The sequence below is a fragment of the Oxyura jamaicensis genome, chromosome 6 (assembly GCF_011077185.1).
Source record: "Oxyura jamaicensis isolate SHBP4307 breed ruddy duck chromosome 6, BPBGC_Ojam_1.0, whole genome shotgun sequence".
In the NCBI taxonomy this organism is placed as follows: Eukaryota; Metazoa; Chordata; class Aves; order Anseriformes; family Anatidae; genus Oxyura; species Oxyura jamaicensis.
Window position 1 is genome coordinate 12,957,923 of NC_048898.1, and position 13,225 is coordinate 12,971,147.

At 35.6% G+C, this 13,225-nt stretch overlaps 1 protein-coding gene across 3 annotated transcripts in view; it reads left to right on the plus strand.

Annotated features, from left to right (window-relative positions):
* DLG5 (discs large MAGUK scaffold protein 5) overlaps positions 1-13,225 on the plus strand; it is a 106,173-nt gene that overhangs the window by 73,188 nt on the left and 19,760 nt on the right. For all 3 annotated transcript variants that reach the window (XM_035329636.1, XM_035329638.1, XM_035329637.1), the window contains exons 9-18: positions 80-264; positions 845-970; positions 1,712-1,844; positions 4,431-4,558; positions 5,226-5,401; positions 5,845-5,948; positions 6,273-6,365; positions 7,262-8,281; positions 10,466-10,604; positions 12,580-12,724. In XM_035329636.1, the coding sequence (XP_035185527.1) occupies positions 80-264; positions 845-970; positions 1,712-1,844; positions 4,431-4,558; positions 5,226-5,401; positions 5,845-5,948; positions 6,273-6,365; positions 7,262-8,281; positions 10,466-10,604; positions 12,580-12,724 (2,249 nt within the window). The remainder of the gene's footprint in view (positions 1-79; positions 265-844; positions 971-1,711; positions 1,845-4,430; positions 4,559-5,225; positions 5,402-5,844; positions 5,949-6,272; positions 6,366-7,261; positions 8,282-10,465; positions 10,605-12,579; positions 12,725-13,225) is intronic.

Genomic DNA, 13,225 nt, shown 5'->3' on the forward strand with positions numbered 1-13,225 from the left:
GCTACTTCAAGTTACATACAGTAAAGGCTCTTTGAGTGCATATTTAAAACTGTCCTTATCTATGTTTCCTAATTTCTAGATACAAGATTCTGCTACACTAGACATAGAAAGAGCAAACAAAGAAATTGAAATGCTTCGGAAACAATATGAGGCAATGTCACAAGAGCTAAAGGAAGCTGTCCAGGAAGCAGAAGTAGCCAAGTGTAGGAGAGATTGGGCTTTTCAAGAGCGGGATAAGATCGTTGCAGAGAGGGAAAGTATACGGTAAATAAATGTTAAATGGTACATGAGCGATGTTTGTAACATCTTGTTTGCTGTCAGTGCAATTCTAGGATATAATGGATTTTGCTAGCACTTGTTTCAGCTTCTTGGAACTTCGGCACTATCAGTTCTTTTGTTTGTTCTTTAAAGTTGAAGGCATATTAAAAGACACTTTGCTTGGTCTGTACTTTAATCTTTATAATATGTCTCCAGTAAATACCTAAGAACCTAGCAGCACTGCTACAAAAGAATAGCAAATCATGTCTTCTTCTAGGCCTGATTATACTACACTCTGTTATAGATATAGTCTTGCAAATAATTCTTCACCTATGGGGACACTTCAGAAAAAGTACCTAACATACTTGTTACTGCACACGTAAAGAATAAGGGAAAATACTTCAATCTGATTTTTTTCTCTTAGTATAAAGATCAGAAGAAAAAAAAACAGTTTTGTAAAGGGTGAAGAAAGACTCAGTAATTCTGATGAGCTCTTCCTTAAAAACTAGCTTTTTTTTTTTTTTTTTTTTTTCTTTAAAAGTTTTTCTTCTGAGTTATTTTGAAACTGCTTCCTTTACTTTTGAAGGACTTTGTGTGACAACTTAAGGAGAGAGAGAGACCGGGCTGTGAGTGACTTGGCTGAAGCTCTTCGCAATCTGGATGACATGAGAAAGCAGAAAAATGATGCTGTGCGTGAACTGAAGGAACTGAAGTATGTTATAGAAATAATTGAACTGCATGGAATCTTTGTGATTAAAACTTTGCTTTGTTAGCTCTGTCTGTGAATGAGCGGTTTGTTGTTATACATGTTGGCAGCACGATCTTATTGCATTGAAACACTGCTCGGGTTTTTAGTTACTGTGGAAATTGTTGTGACTGACAGGATTCAAACTCTTACAATTTCAACTGTTTTATCTTACTGAGACAAAGATTTTAAAGATTGTACTGTGTAAATACACTTAAGGAATATGGGAGTTTTTCATTGAAGTTGGATTAAGTGCAGTATACTTCTTCCCAACTGTATTCTCACTGTCTTTCCAAAATAATGCAAAGAAAACCCGCATTATATGTCATTTCAATGGCTTATGGTAGAGGTTTTCCTTCCGGTGTTTATTATGCCCAATTTGTGATAAGCATGCTGTTGCAGCTCATCTCAGGGTAAATTATAGACACATTGTCGTGGAGGCATATTAGAAATCGAGCTGTGCACTGTAATCATTTAAAAGCAAAGCAAAAAAAGGTAAAGAAGAGTTAGCATGATATATAGAAAGTGAAAGTCTATTTGATAGTAGCCAAAGGATATTGCAAAGATGAAAGCAGGGGACCAATTTTTGGTACGGCTTGGACTTTTGAAAATAAGAAAATAAAATGCAAGTTATCTCATAATTATAATGTTATGCATCAGTTTATTTAAAAGGTTTCTCTGTGTGTATAAATATTTTTCTTTCCCTAGGGAGAAGATGGAGAATCAATTGGAAAAGGAGGCCAGATTCCGTCAATTGATGGCTCATAGTTCCCATGACTCAGCCATAGACACAGATTCTCTGGAATGGGAAACAGAAGTGGTAGAATTTGAAAAAGACAGAGTAAGTCAAAGATACTAACTGGATTCTCTTGTGTATTAGGTAGTTTTGAAGTCGACTGCAACATCTTGATAATAGGTATGATGAAAAATAGTATTTTTAAGTTTTCTATAGGAACCATGCATTTGTGGTAACACGTAGATGAAAACTTGACAAAAACAAGCTGTTAACATACAAACTATATCTTTGTCTTCATACAGTATATAAGTAAAAACAATTCTTTATCTGCTCTTGCAGGATACTGAGGTCCATGTACTATCAAAACCGTGTTTTTAAGTTAAATGTTGTGTTCTTTAAATTGGTGATTTATAACAAATGGCAATGCTAAAGCAGGAGAAATTTAAGATGTGATACAAACACTGATGTCTACTGTAATAGGCAAGATCAATTATAACCTGTGTACAGGATAGATGAGCTCTTTCATTAAGCTATTTCACCTACTTTTGCTTAGATTTGGTAGTTAGAAAATTTAAAATATGTTCATCATGACTACTATTAATATTTTAGTGCAACGTTGCTCTTCAGCTTAAACATCTGTGATGAAGGGATGCTAATCTCCCTCTCTGTAGAAAGAGTTAAATGCCTTTTCAACTTTGGTATATTTATATATATATATATATATATTTAGTGTTCTATATAACCTCTATATCCTTTTCTTATCCTAGTAGTAATTTACTCCATTTCATTTTATTTTTCCTCATTGCAGTCTAGAATTTAAATTTCACTGCTCTGTATGCTAGCTGTGTATGCTTTTCTATTTGAAATTTTTGTTTGATGTGTCACGCCGTTTGCTAATAGTCATTTTTGACTTACAACACTTACACATAGTTTTCCAGGTTCTGTTTCAACTAAAACAGTTCTTAATCATACTAGAATTTCTTGCTGAATCCTGAATAACCAAATTAGCAATGGAATGCTTTCAAATCACATCTCTTTTATTTTGCTTCAGTACTTGGGGTCATGCTTTTAATACTCTCACAATATTTCTGTTCTGATAGTGCATCCAAACAGAATCATTAATACATTCCTGTTTTCACACTCAAAGTATTTAGTATTGTTATATATTGAAAAAGACGACATGAAGCAAGTACCAATGCTGGTTCATCAGGACTAGCACTTGTAGAATCTTTCCAGGACATCTCCTCTTCTTTCACCATATTTTCTATCTCTTCGGGCCAGTTTCTTCATTGACTTATTTCATGCAATGCCACCTTATCTATTTTAAATGAAAACTAATACTTTCATGTACTAATTATCTGGAAAATTAACCATCAAGTCCAATCTATGCTGTATCTTTGGTTAAAAAAAAAAAAAAAAAAGTAAGTGGCCTGATGTTATTCTTTACTTCAAAGATTGTTCTAAATGTTTGCAATACTGAGTTCAAGAGTGTAGACTTTATAATTTGAATTTACCTTCCCCCTTTTTTTTCTGTTATCAAATTATAATAATACTGTTGTGCCAACCTTGATTAGATACATGGGGAAATCTTGCTGATTTATCAGCATTTGAATTTCTGGATGGAGATTATAGAGCCAAATAAGTCTACATCATTTTATTTTCGCTTCAGCCTCACCTGTCTGCTTATACCTGAATTCTGTGTAATTATTCAGCTCAAAACAGGGAAATAATATTCACTTCTCAACTCAAAATAGAAAGGAATAATGTTCACTTAGCTCTGTGGCTGTGCAATTTTACTTTGATCTCTCAATTTTTATTTTCTAGCAGCCTCACTCTCTTCCCTGTGAACTTTCTTATTACGTAGAACACCTGGAAGAATCAAAAGGACTTTAGTATAATTCTGGTCCAGTTGATTTCAAGTAGAGTTCCCTATTTTTTTTAAAGTGTATAATTTAACATTGAAAATAGCAATAACAAATCAATTTATCACTTTGGCCAACTTTATTTTCTTTTTTTTTTTTTGGCAGTGACTTTCCCATTTACCAAAATGAATGCTAAATTAATACTTCCCACTTTAGTTCTATGACTGATTTGTTAATGATGTTTATAATTTTTAACATTGAGAACTACCTGTTTTGGACAAAGTTTGGGAGGATGTTATCTCTAACATATATTTAGAATGAGTCTCCTATAATGTTAAAACTTTTTTGCTTTTTACTTGTGGTCTCTGCCCATACCAAAGCATATGCTTTTTGAATTCATCGCTGAGATGCAATATTGTTGTCTTAGCTTTATAATTGCTTTTATTTTTCTTCCTGAGTGATGCCCGTTCTTGGTGAACATACCCTTTTTCTCTCATGACACATCCAGAATCATGCCTAAAAACAGGTGCTTTCTGAAAGTGCTTTCTCCCATGCTCTTCTGCTTTCTCATTTCTCTTCTGTGAAATTCCCCTAGTGCGTTATTTGAGCCTTAATCTGAGAGAAAATCAATTTTCTAATGACACAGAATGTCTAATACCTGATGAAAAAGGGAGCTTTTGTTGCAGTACAAAATGCAGAAACTTACTGTTATGGATATGTCCTGTAAATATAAGGGCATAGTACAAGCTTGCACTGATGCCTCTTATTAAGAGACAGAGGCACGTTGGTTGGTGGTGCAGTTGAGTCACTTGTTAATAATATTTATTAGGACGATATGGACTTGAAAGCACTTGGTTTTGATGTGGCAGAAGGTGTGAATGAACCATACCTCCCTGGTGACTGTGGGATCTTTGTTACCAAAGTAGACAAAGGAAGTATTGCGGATGGTCGATTAAGGTAAGGCTTTACTTTGAAGATACATCTTTGACCGTGAACTAAATATGAGCATACTGTGAAGTCTTCGGTATTAACTGTTTTTCAAGTTCTTCTTTTATCATTGGCATGTGTACCATATTAATGTTGGTTAGGAAATGACACTGACAAGACCAATACCTAGAAGTGTTACAGAAATTAAAAACTTTTTGACTTGTCCCTTAAAACTTCCCGGGATTTGAAATGATGCTTCTGTCTTTTGTTTCTCTGTCTCTCTCCTATTCTGTTCATTTTCTCTTCAACCTTCAAATTGATTGTTTAAATTTTGGGTAAGATGAAGGTGAGCTTTTGGTTAGGGGTCAAGGATAATTTGAAACCTGTTTCTGTTCTTATCCTCAATAGGAGGTTTTTAAACACTTTGTTCCTTTCAAAGAGTTCCTTTTAAATGAGGAGTACTCATCAATGATTTGATGGTTTCATTTAGGTAGTGAAGAGCAGACTAGAATTAAGTTCTTGTTTTCACTTAGCTACTTTTTAATGCTTTTTAAGGAATGGAGAACTCCAGATAATTAAGGATTAGCATATTGAGATATCAGCTATGTTGCACCCCTTTTCATGAATGTTATTTATGTGCAATGTTCAGATAAGTATGCTTAGAATACTGACCTCTCTATTTTAATTTTTCTGCCAGAGTGAATGATTGGTTGCTGAAGATAAATGATGTGGATCTTACTAATAAGGATAAAAAGCAAGTTATAAAAGCTGTTCTAAATGGAGGAGGTGTTATTAACATGGTGGTTCGAAGAAGGAAGTCCTTAGGTGGGCGAGTGATAACACCTCTTCACATCAATGTTTCTGGGCATAAAGGTAATGGATATAAAGGCTGGATGTAAATCGTACATGTTCATACAACCAAAAATAAAGGTACATGTTCTGGGCCTCTATTCAAATCCCATTTAAACCATTACTACCTCCTAGATAGGCATTTGAATCAATTGTATCTAGCAAACTAGGAATTTAGCATATTGATGATAGGATTCTTCCTTAAGTATCTTGACCTTTGTTTTCATACTTAGTTCTATTTGAATAAATCCGTCAGTCACCCCTGATTATATTAAATATTGGGTTGCCCCAAATCCCCATTTTCGCACAACATTTTCTTATTTCTTTAAAAGGAATTTCAGTAATGGAGAAGCTCATTTGGTTTGGTAGTTGGATTTATTTCTCATGCAGGCAGGTCAGACATGCAGTTATTTGAGCAGGATAATTGAACTGCAGGAGTACATTAATGTTTATTTTGTGAATTTCAGAAAGTGGGGTCAGCCTAGAAAATGGAGTATTTGTTGCTGCTGTTGTGCCTGGAAGCCCAGCTGCCAAAGAGGGTTCCCTTTCTGTGGGAGACAGAATAATTGCTGTAAGTCTAAATACATTGTAATTTTTTTCCGTATGAACTTTCTGTGAAATGGAAGAAGGTAACTGTGGATGTACAAATGATTAAGTGCTGATGTAATCAAACATGTTATTAAATTGCATCTCTACTAGGAACAGAAAAATTTATTCAAGATACCTGGCTTTTAGTGAAGAACAGGACAAGGTCAACCAGACATAAGTCATACATGCATGTAGAACTAGTATTTTTTCTGTCTCAGAGATGGTACCTTAAGATGCTCCCCACCTGGCATTTTGGTTTTATCTATCTCTGTTGTGTTGCTTTTTTTTTTTTTTTTTTTGCATGTAGATCAATGGCATTGCACTAGATAATAAGTCACTTACTGAATGTGAAGCTTTGCTACGGAACTGCAGGGATTCTCTTACCCTGTCATTGATGAAGGTGAGTAAGAAAAGCTCAATTTGCAGAGTTTTCTTAAACTTTGACAGAGTTGTCTTAGTTGGTAAGGGAAGTATGTGTTAAAAATGAATATATCACCATGGGAATGTCTCTGCTATAAATAGAATCTAGATGTATTTCACTGGTAGTACACTTAACAGTTATTTCCAAACTAAGGCTGTTGTGGCATCTGTTAGGAAACAAAATTTGTTATTCTTCTTTCTCATTTGTTTGCTGCTCATGTGGAATGACTCCTAGCACAATTGCTTCTATCTTATTGCTTTCTGCTTCAGAGCTGCACCAGTTCTGTGCATGGAAGATAAATTGTCTCCTGACTACAGAAGGGTTTACTCTTAGGAGCAAGTTGCACAGAAAATTGAACCCTGTCTGTCATCAGGGATAAGTATTAGGCTTTCTTTTTCAGGGTTAATGTTATAAAAAAATATTATTCTGCTTAGCTTGTTGGGGTTAGAATCCCATTATGTTGGACCTGTCACACCGGTTTAGTCAGCGACAGTTCCAGCTCCAGAGAGATTGAGTTTTTAAGAAACTGTAAAGATAAAATGTATGAAGTGCAATGGGCAATGAAAGATGACTGCAAGCGCAACCTAACAGAGGTATAAGTAGAATGGAGGTCCCTTTGCTGTCAGTTTGATACATCCACTTCCATGTGGAGTTGCTCTTTTGGGGTTGTTTTAGAAACATTTCAATTTTGGGGGGTCTGAATTTTATATGATGATATGTGCTTTAAATCTGCAAGTTTTTTATTAAAATTTTCCCAACATTATCTATGCATGTGTACATCTATATTCAGGTTGAGGTACATTGCGGAGGCTAGAATATGCCTCATACTAAACAGAATTCATCTGTAAAAATATGATTCTGTTTTTTTGCTTTAGGTTTTTCCTCAGAGTTCATCTTGGAGTGGTCAAAATATATTTGAAAATCTGAAGGATTCAGAAAAAATATCAAATTGTAGGGTTCATGCATCAGAGATACAAGCCCAAAACAAAAGGAATCTTAAACTCAACAGCTCAACACAAACTGACATTTTCAATCCAGACATCATGGATGGCAAGAAGGACCAGAGTGATCAGGGCAGTCGTTCATTTTGTGATCACAAACCCTTCCCTAATAATACCTTACGAGTAGACTCTCACAGGAGCACAATGCACAGTTGCCACAGTAATTCAGAACACAGTCTCAGCTCCTTCAGCCCAGAGGCATATGGGGACCGAGGCTATGGAGTTGTTGACCTGGACAACAGGAGGCTGCCTTATGAACCTACAGGAACTGACTGTATGATGGTTGAGACCACATTTGATAAAGGACATGGTGCTAAGCATAGTGGTGGTACCTGGCCAAAAGTCATGGTTAATATCTCAGCAACAGAAACAGAAAAGTTCTCTGTTTATAAAAAGCCAAAGCAAAGGAAATCTATTTTTGATCCTGATACTTTCAAAAGACCACCAACTCCTCCTAAGCTGGAGTACCTTTCTCCTAATCAGGTGACGGGACATTCACCTCAGCCATCAAAAGTTGAGGTAGCTTCAACTCCTCCAACCCCTCCTAAGAGAAGTGACTCTATCAAATTTAAACATAAACAGCAGGCAAGCTCTGCATCTGAGTCTACAGTAACAACTGGATCACCACCTACCAGCCCAGCCACTGCCCAAGCTCCAGTTTCCTTGGCACTTAAACAGGACTCGGCTACGCTCAAGGGGCGCAGCAGGAACACTGGGCATTATTATCGTGAGGAGGGAATTGACTGCACTCATCTGTCTTCAAGGAAATCCTGCGAAGATGACATTGGCTTTCAAAGAGTTGAAGAGCCAGAGATTAAAAGACCAAGGCCAAAATCAGCCCCTGCTCTGAGACATAAAATGACCCCTGTGCCCATTCCTAATCCTGCCCTTCAGGTAGAATTTTCATATGAAGGTTTCTGCCTTTTGTTTCAATATGAGTATTTTCAGAAGTGTGGTTTTGGGTAGCCAGCTGCATATCTTTACAGGGGAAACATAACCCGTCCGCAAGGTCCAAGTCCCCTGAGAAACTACCCCGGACTCACTTGTCACTTCAGAGTATCACAAAATACAAAGTCACCTAATAAAATGATAGGTTTCTGCTTAGTGGCCACATCTTGACTTTTAATGCTGCTTGATGGAGGAAAGGGGCTCTTTCTGGTATATTTCTGACAAAATAAAATATATAAATAGAAAAAATAAATAGAGGTAGTCTTAGAAAAGCTGAAATTAAGGTTTCTGAAGTTTTACAAAAATTACATTGGCACACTGTACTGATTAGTGGAAAAGGGTATACAATTCAGTGGTGTTTTTTCTAAGTCTTTCTATATGTCTACATATCTGTAAATGTAATCTCATATTGATAGAGCATTAGGCATGTCACATTGCAAAGATAGACCATTTATGAAAATATAATTTAACAGCATTATTCAAAATAGGACTATTGTTTGTTTGAATAAATCTCATTCTGGAGATTGCGTGTCATCTCTTACCAGATTAGGTAGAGAAAAAAGTATGCGTGGTCTAGGAAGACCAGCCTGTTTAGCTGACCACGTTATACGAAGTGGTGTAATTAGTAATATAGTTTCAGATCCTTCATCTTGGATTCTTTCAGTTAGAAAAAATATCACCTTTATTTGCTACCTGAAGGCTCAGGTTTCAGAGTCACTTCTTGTATTTAATCAACATCGAAATGATTAAAATGTCATTGTCATATTCTTTGCCTTCCCTCCTCCCCGATACCCAATCATACCAGAATAATCATACAGATATTGGTCCATGGTGAAAAAAGAAAATTGTATAACAGAATTTAACAGTAATAGTTACTTGTTTGTTTGTTTGTTTGTTTTTAAGGTTACTTGATGTATTAGCACATTTCCATTTTGGGGATTAGGTTAATATCAAGTTCAATTATTTTTTCTTCTTTCTCTAGTTTCTCCTCAGCCTCAAAGACAGTAGGTGGAGCTTTAACTCTACAGTTCTTGTCTAGAGAGCAACGGTGGTATTCTGCCTCAGAGTAGACACCATTAGCTCTGAAAATAATTTTGGAATGGTCTTTGTGCACTAAGACTACATTAGGTTGTGTGACAGTACTGTATAGTCTACATGCACTCACTACTGAAGTAGTGTTTATAATAATTAAAATATGCAGATAGAACATGTAGCTGAACTTGTAGCCCTATTGGATGGCATCCATTACATTAATAGCGTGTGTATATGCGATTAAGTTTGTGTGGTTTGATAAAATAGTAAGTTCAAGAGAATCTTCAACCCTGAGTAGCAGGTAATACGATTACTAACACACCCATGGTATTATTCAAGTGTTTCTAAGAAGGATTCTTTACATTTTAGAGTCTTCATACTGTCAGTAACTTTGTATAATTAAAATATTGCTTTGATTTAAAAAAAAAAAAAAAAAAAAGAACTATTTTTCACTTATTGCACTTATTGCATCCTTTAATATCATGCTTTTGTGTCTTGTGTTTCAATTACATAAACTCTGCATGCTGAACCCTGAACTTGTAACTTTGTAGCATCACTGTCAATATCTGAGCTATTTTCATGTCTCCAAGCTCACCAGTGCCTATTTATTATATAGAGAACAAATTGGCATGATTCCTCAACCTGAATTGCTATGTTGAGGAGAGGTTGCTCCACATATAACTGACAATGCAGGCTTAGAGGAAAACACTTTCTGGCAGGATAGCCAGGTGTCCTTTTGCAACACTTGCAATAATGTCCAAAGGAACAGAATGAGATCTGCAGTTGAAATGTCCTGTGAAAGCAGTAATAAAAAATGTAACTAAGGCGTACTGTTCTGAATGAAAATATATCAGATAAGTTGCAAATACTGGCCTAAAAAGATGACAAAATAATAAATAACAGCAGTGTGGAGGAAGAGGAGTTGAAGTTAATAATATCAGTGGAAGATAAAATGTCAGTTCTTGTTACACCTTTAAGTGATGGCTAGCACATTCTGGAATATGCATTAGGAAGTTTGAAGTTGCTTACTGCCTTTGGAGTTCGGGTATTTTCTTCTAAATCTCCAACTGCCTGTAATCAAATTCTGTGTTTATGTAGGTGCAGAAGTATACTCCAGCCAGTGAGGAGCATCTGTCTCCAGAGCTACAGGAATGGGCACCATATTCACCAAAACGTTCTGCTAGGCACAGTGATGGCTTTGTGTCTTCCACCTTATACACTGGAAGCATGTCATCAGGTGTGTGACACTGATGTGGCTGGCAAGATATAAAGTGTCAGTATGGTCCTTTATGTTCAAGTCACAAATATATCTAATGTGACCTGTCTGTGTTTCTGATATTATGAATAATAACTGCAAAATTTCCCATTCTGAATTATTTTATTCCAGAAATATGTTTAGTTAAACTACTATATTCTAAATATCTACCCTGAGATTAGATAAGAACTCAGATTTACTTCCTAGGAATGCCCCAAGGAATCTGTCCCTATCGGTCAGGATAACTGAGGAACAAACATGAATTGCAAAATGTATTTTTGTGGTCTGTTGTAATCTCAGCATAGTGTGTTGGTTTTCTGGACTGTAAAGAAGTAAAATCTGTTTAACCATGAAGGAAACTGAACAGCTCCTGGCTGAAGGATTTGTTTCATCTATTTCTTTGCAAAGGAGTTCTGAATGTTTTAGTGGTGAGTGAGGTATAGCCTGTACATTAGGGAGACAAATGAGATGTCCAAGGTTTTTGAAAGTGAACAGTAAGTGGAGGCATCCTGAGTGTTGGACACTCAACTTCGGAAATATTTTAAAGCAAAAAAGAACTAATGTTCAGGAAATATTATGTATCAAACTCTGCCTATTGGAAATAAAATGCTTGGAATTTCTCAAATAGAATGCCCAAATTGGTTATAATCTTATTCTGTCTTAATAAAAGATTAAAAGTCAGAATGTTTGAGATACAGTTGAAGTGAGGATTCAGAAGTAGCTACATGGAAATCAGTATAATCAGGTAAAACAGAAAACATTTAACATACTGTCTCTGTTAATCAGTTGTTGGTATTGAAGTTAGAATTGTTAGCTGGTTTAAAGTTGGCATGGACTAAGCAGAGTGCTTCAGGAACTAATGAGGCTATTGTATGCTCATTGCTTTGAACTGGTCAAGCTACATTTGGTTAGACCTGGTAAACTCATGGCCAGATGGATTGTTCAGTTTTTAGTGCTTCAGCAGTTGCATACGTTACTTGATATTCAAACCAAGACAATATTGATTTTCATGAACTTACTCTCACTTCTTTGCCGAGTCCCAAGCTGCCACAGCTTCTAGAGTACTTCTTTTTGGAGACCATGGAGAAGGTGTGTGTAGAAGAATGGACAGCTTCAGACTCTGTCTCTTGAATGTGAAGACATACTCAAGAGTATCTCAGCTTAAAGAAGCTTTTGCTGTTTGGTTTCTGTTTTTCTTTTGTATCTGTCACTTTTCTTCTCATTGAGAGGGAGCAGAAAACTATTACAAGTTTTTTCTTCCGAAATAGTCATCTTGTCATGGTACCCTTGATTGCATAATAACCCAATCAAGTCAAACCTACATTATATAGTAAGATTCTGTCTTGAAACGAGAGTAAGTTTTTGCTGTTATATGCTATGCTACCAACTCACTTAAGAGGGTATTGATCAAATAGATTTAGAATACAGAAGGATGAGTGTACTTGAATGAGCAGCTTGAGTAATAAGTCTTCTGAATAATAAAATAATGAAATACTACAAGCTAAAGCCATAGGAGACGTCAAAAGTGGGAGTCTGAACAGAAACAAAATGATTTTAGCTGCACGTAGTTCAAGTACTGAATAAAATCTTGACTGTATGGAGAGAAAAACAGGCTTCTTGTTGTTGTATAAAGAAGTTTAATATTTGAAAATAGATGAAATCTTGTAGTTAGCAGTGCATTTGAAAAGGATGTTGGAGATTTTATTTGTTTTGTAATCCAAGGCACTTCATTATTGAGTCATTACAAAATTATAATACAGATTTTAAGTATGTATGTACTACTTAAAAGGTGTTGAATGATACTGAGTATTCTTCTGTATGGTAGTAAACTTAGAGGTACATGTACATGTATGAAGAAATGAAATATATATATAATTATGTATTATAAACATATTTATAATCTGTAATTTATATGCTAATAATTTTAGTAAGAATGTTTTTTTATCATCTTAAACAGGTACTGTACCAAGAAGCTTAGCACCATGCCCTGCAGTAACTGCGGTCATGAGAAATCCCATCTATACTGCATGGAGCCATAGAGTTCACACCAACAATTGCCCATCAGTTGCCAGCCAAATATGCCATCAACATCTGCATCCCAGGTATTTTGAGCTTGATATCACCTTAAATACTTATTTACATTAGGATGAAATTGCTTCTGGTTGTTGGTTTATAGCATGTAGAGTGAAAAACTGCTGTTGTCTGTTATTTTGACCCAGACTTATCAATACCATTATCACATAGAAATGATGTGCCAGTTGCTTTCATCTTGCTTTCAGCAACTGATGGTTTGGGTTTCTGTCCTGTTCCATGGGCTAATATTGAGTAAGAGGTTACTTTTTTTAACGAACTAATTCATTTTTTTTTCTTTAACGAAATAAAATATGCCTTTCTTTTTTTCTTTTATTTTCTTTTTTCTTTTTTTCCTTTTTAAAGCAGTTTAGGCTCTTTTCTCTCACTTGTCTTAATTCATAAAGTAGTGGGGCAATTAGGAGTTGGGAAGGAGGGGAACATTTATTTTACTCAGGATAAGGATAATCAAAGTGGTTTGGCCGTTTACTATTTGCTGAGATGCTTTGCCTGGTTCTGACTGTTGCCCTATT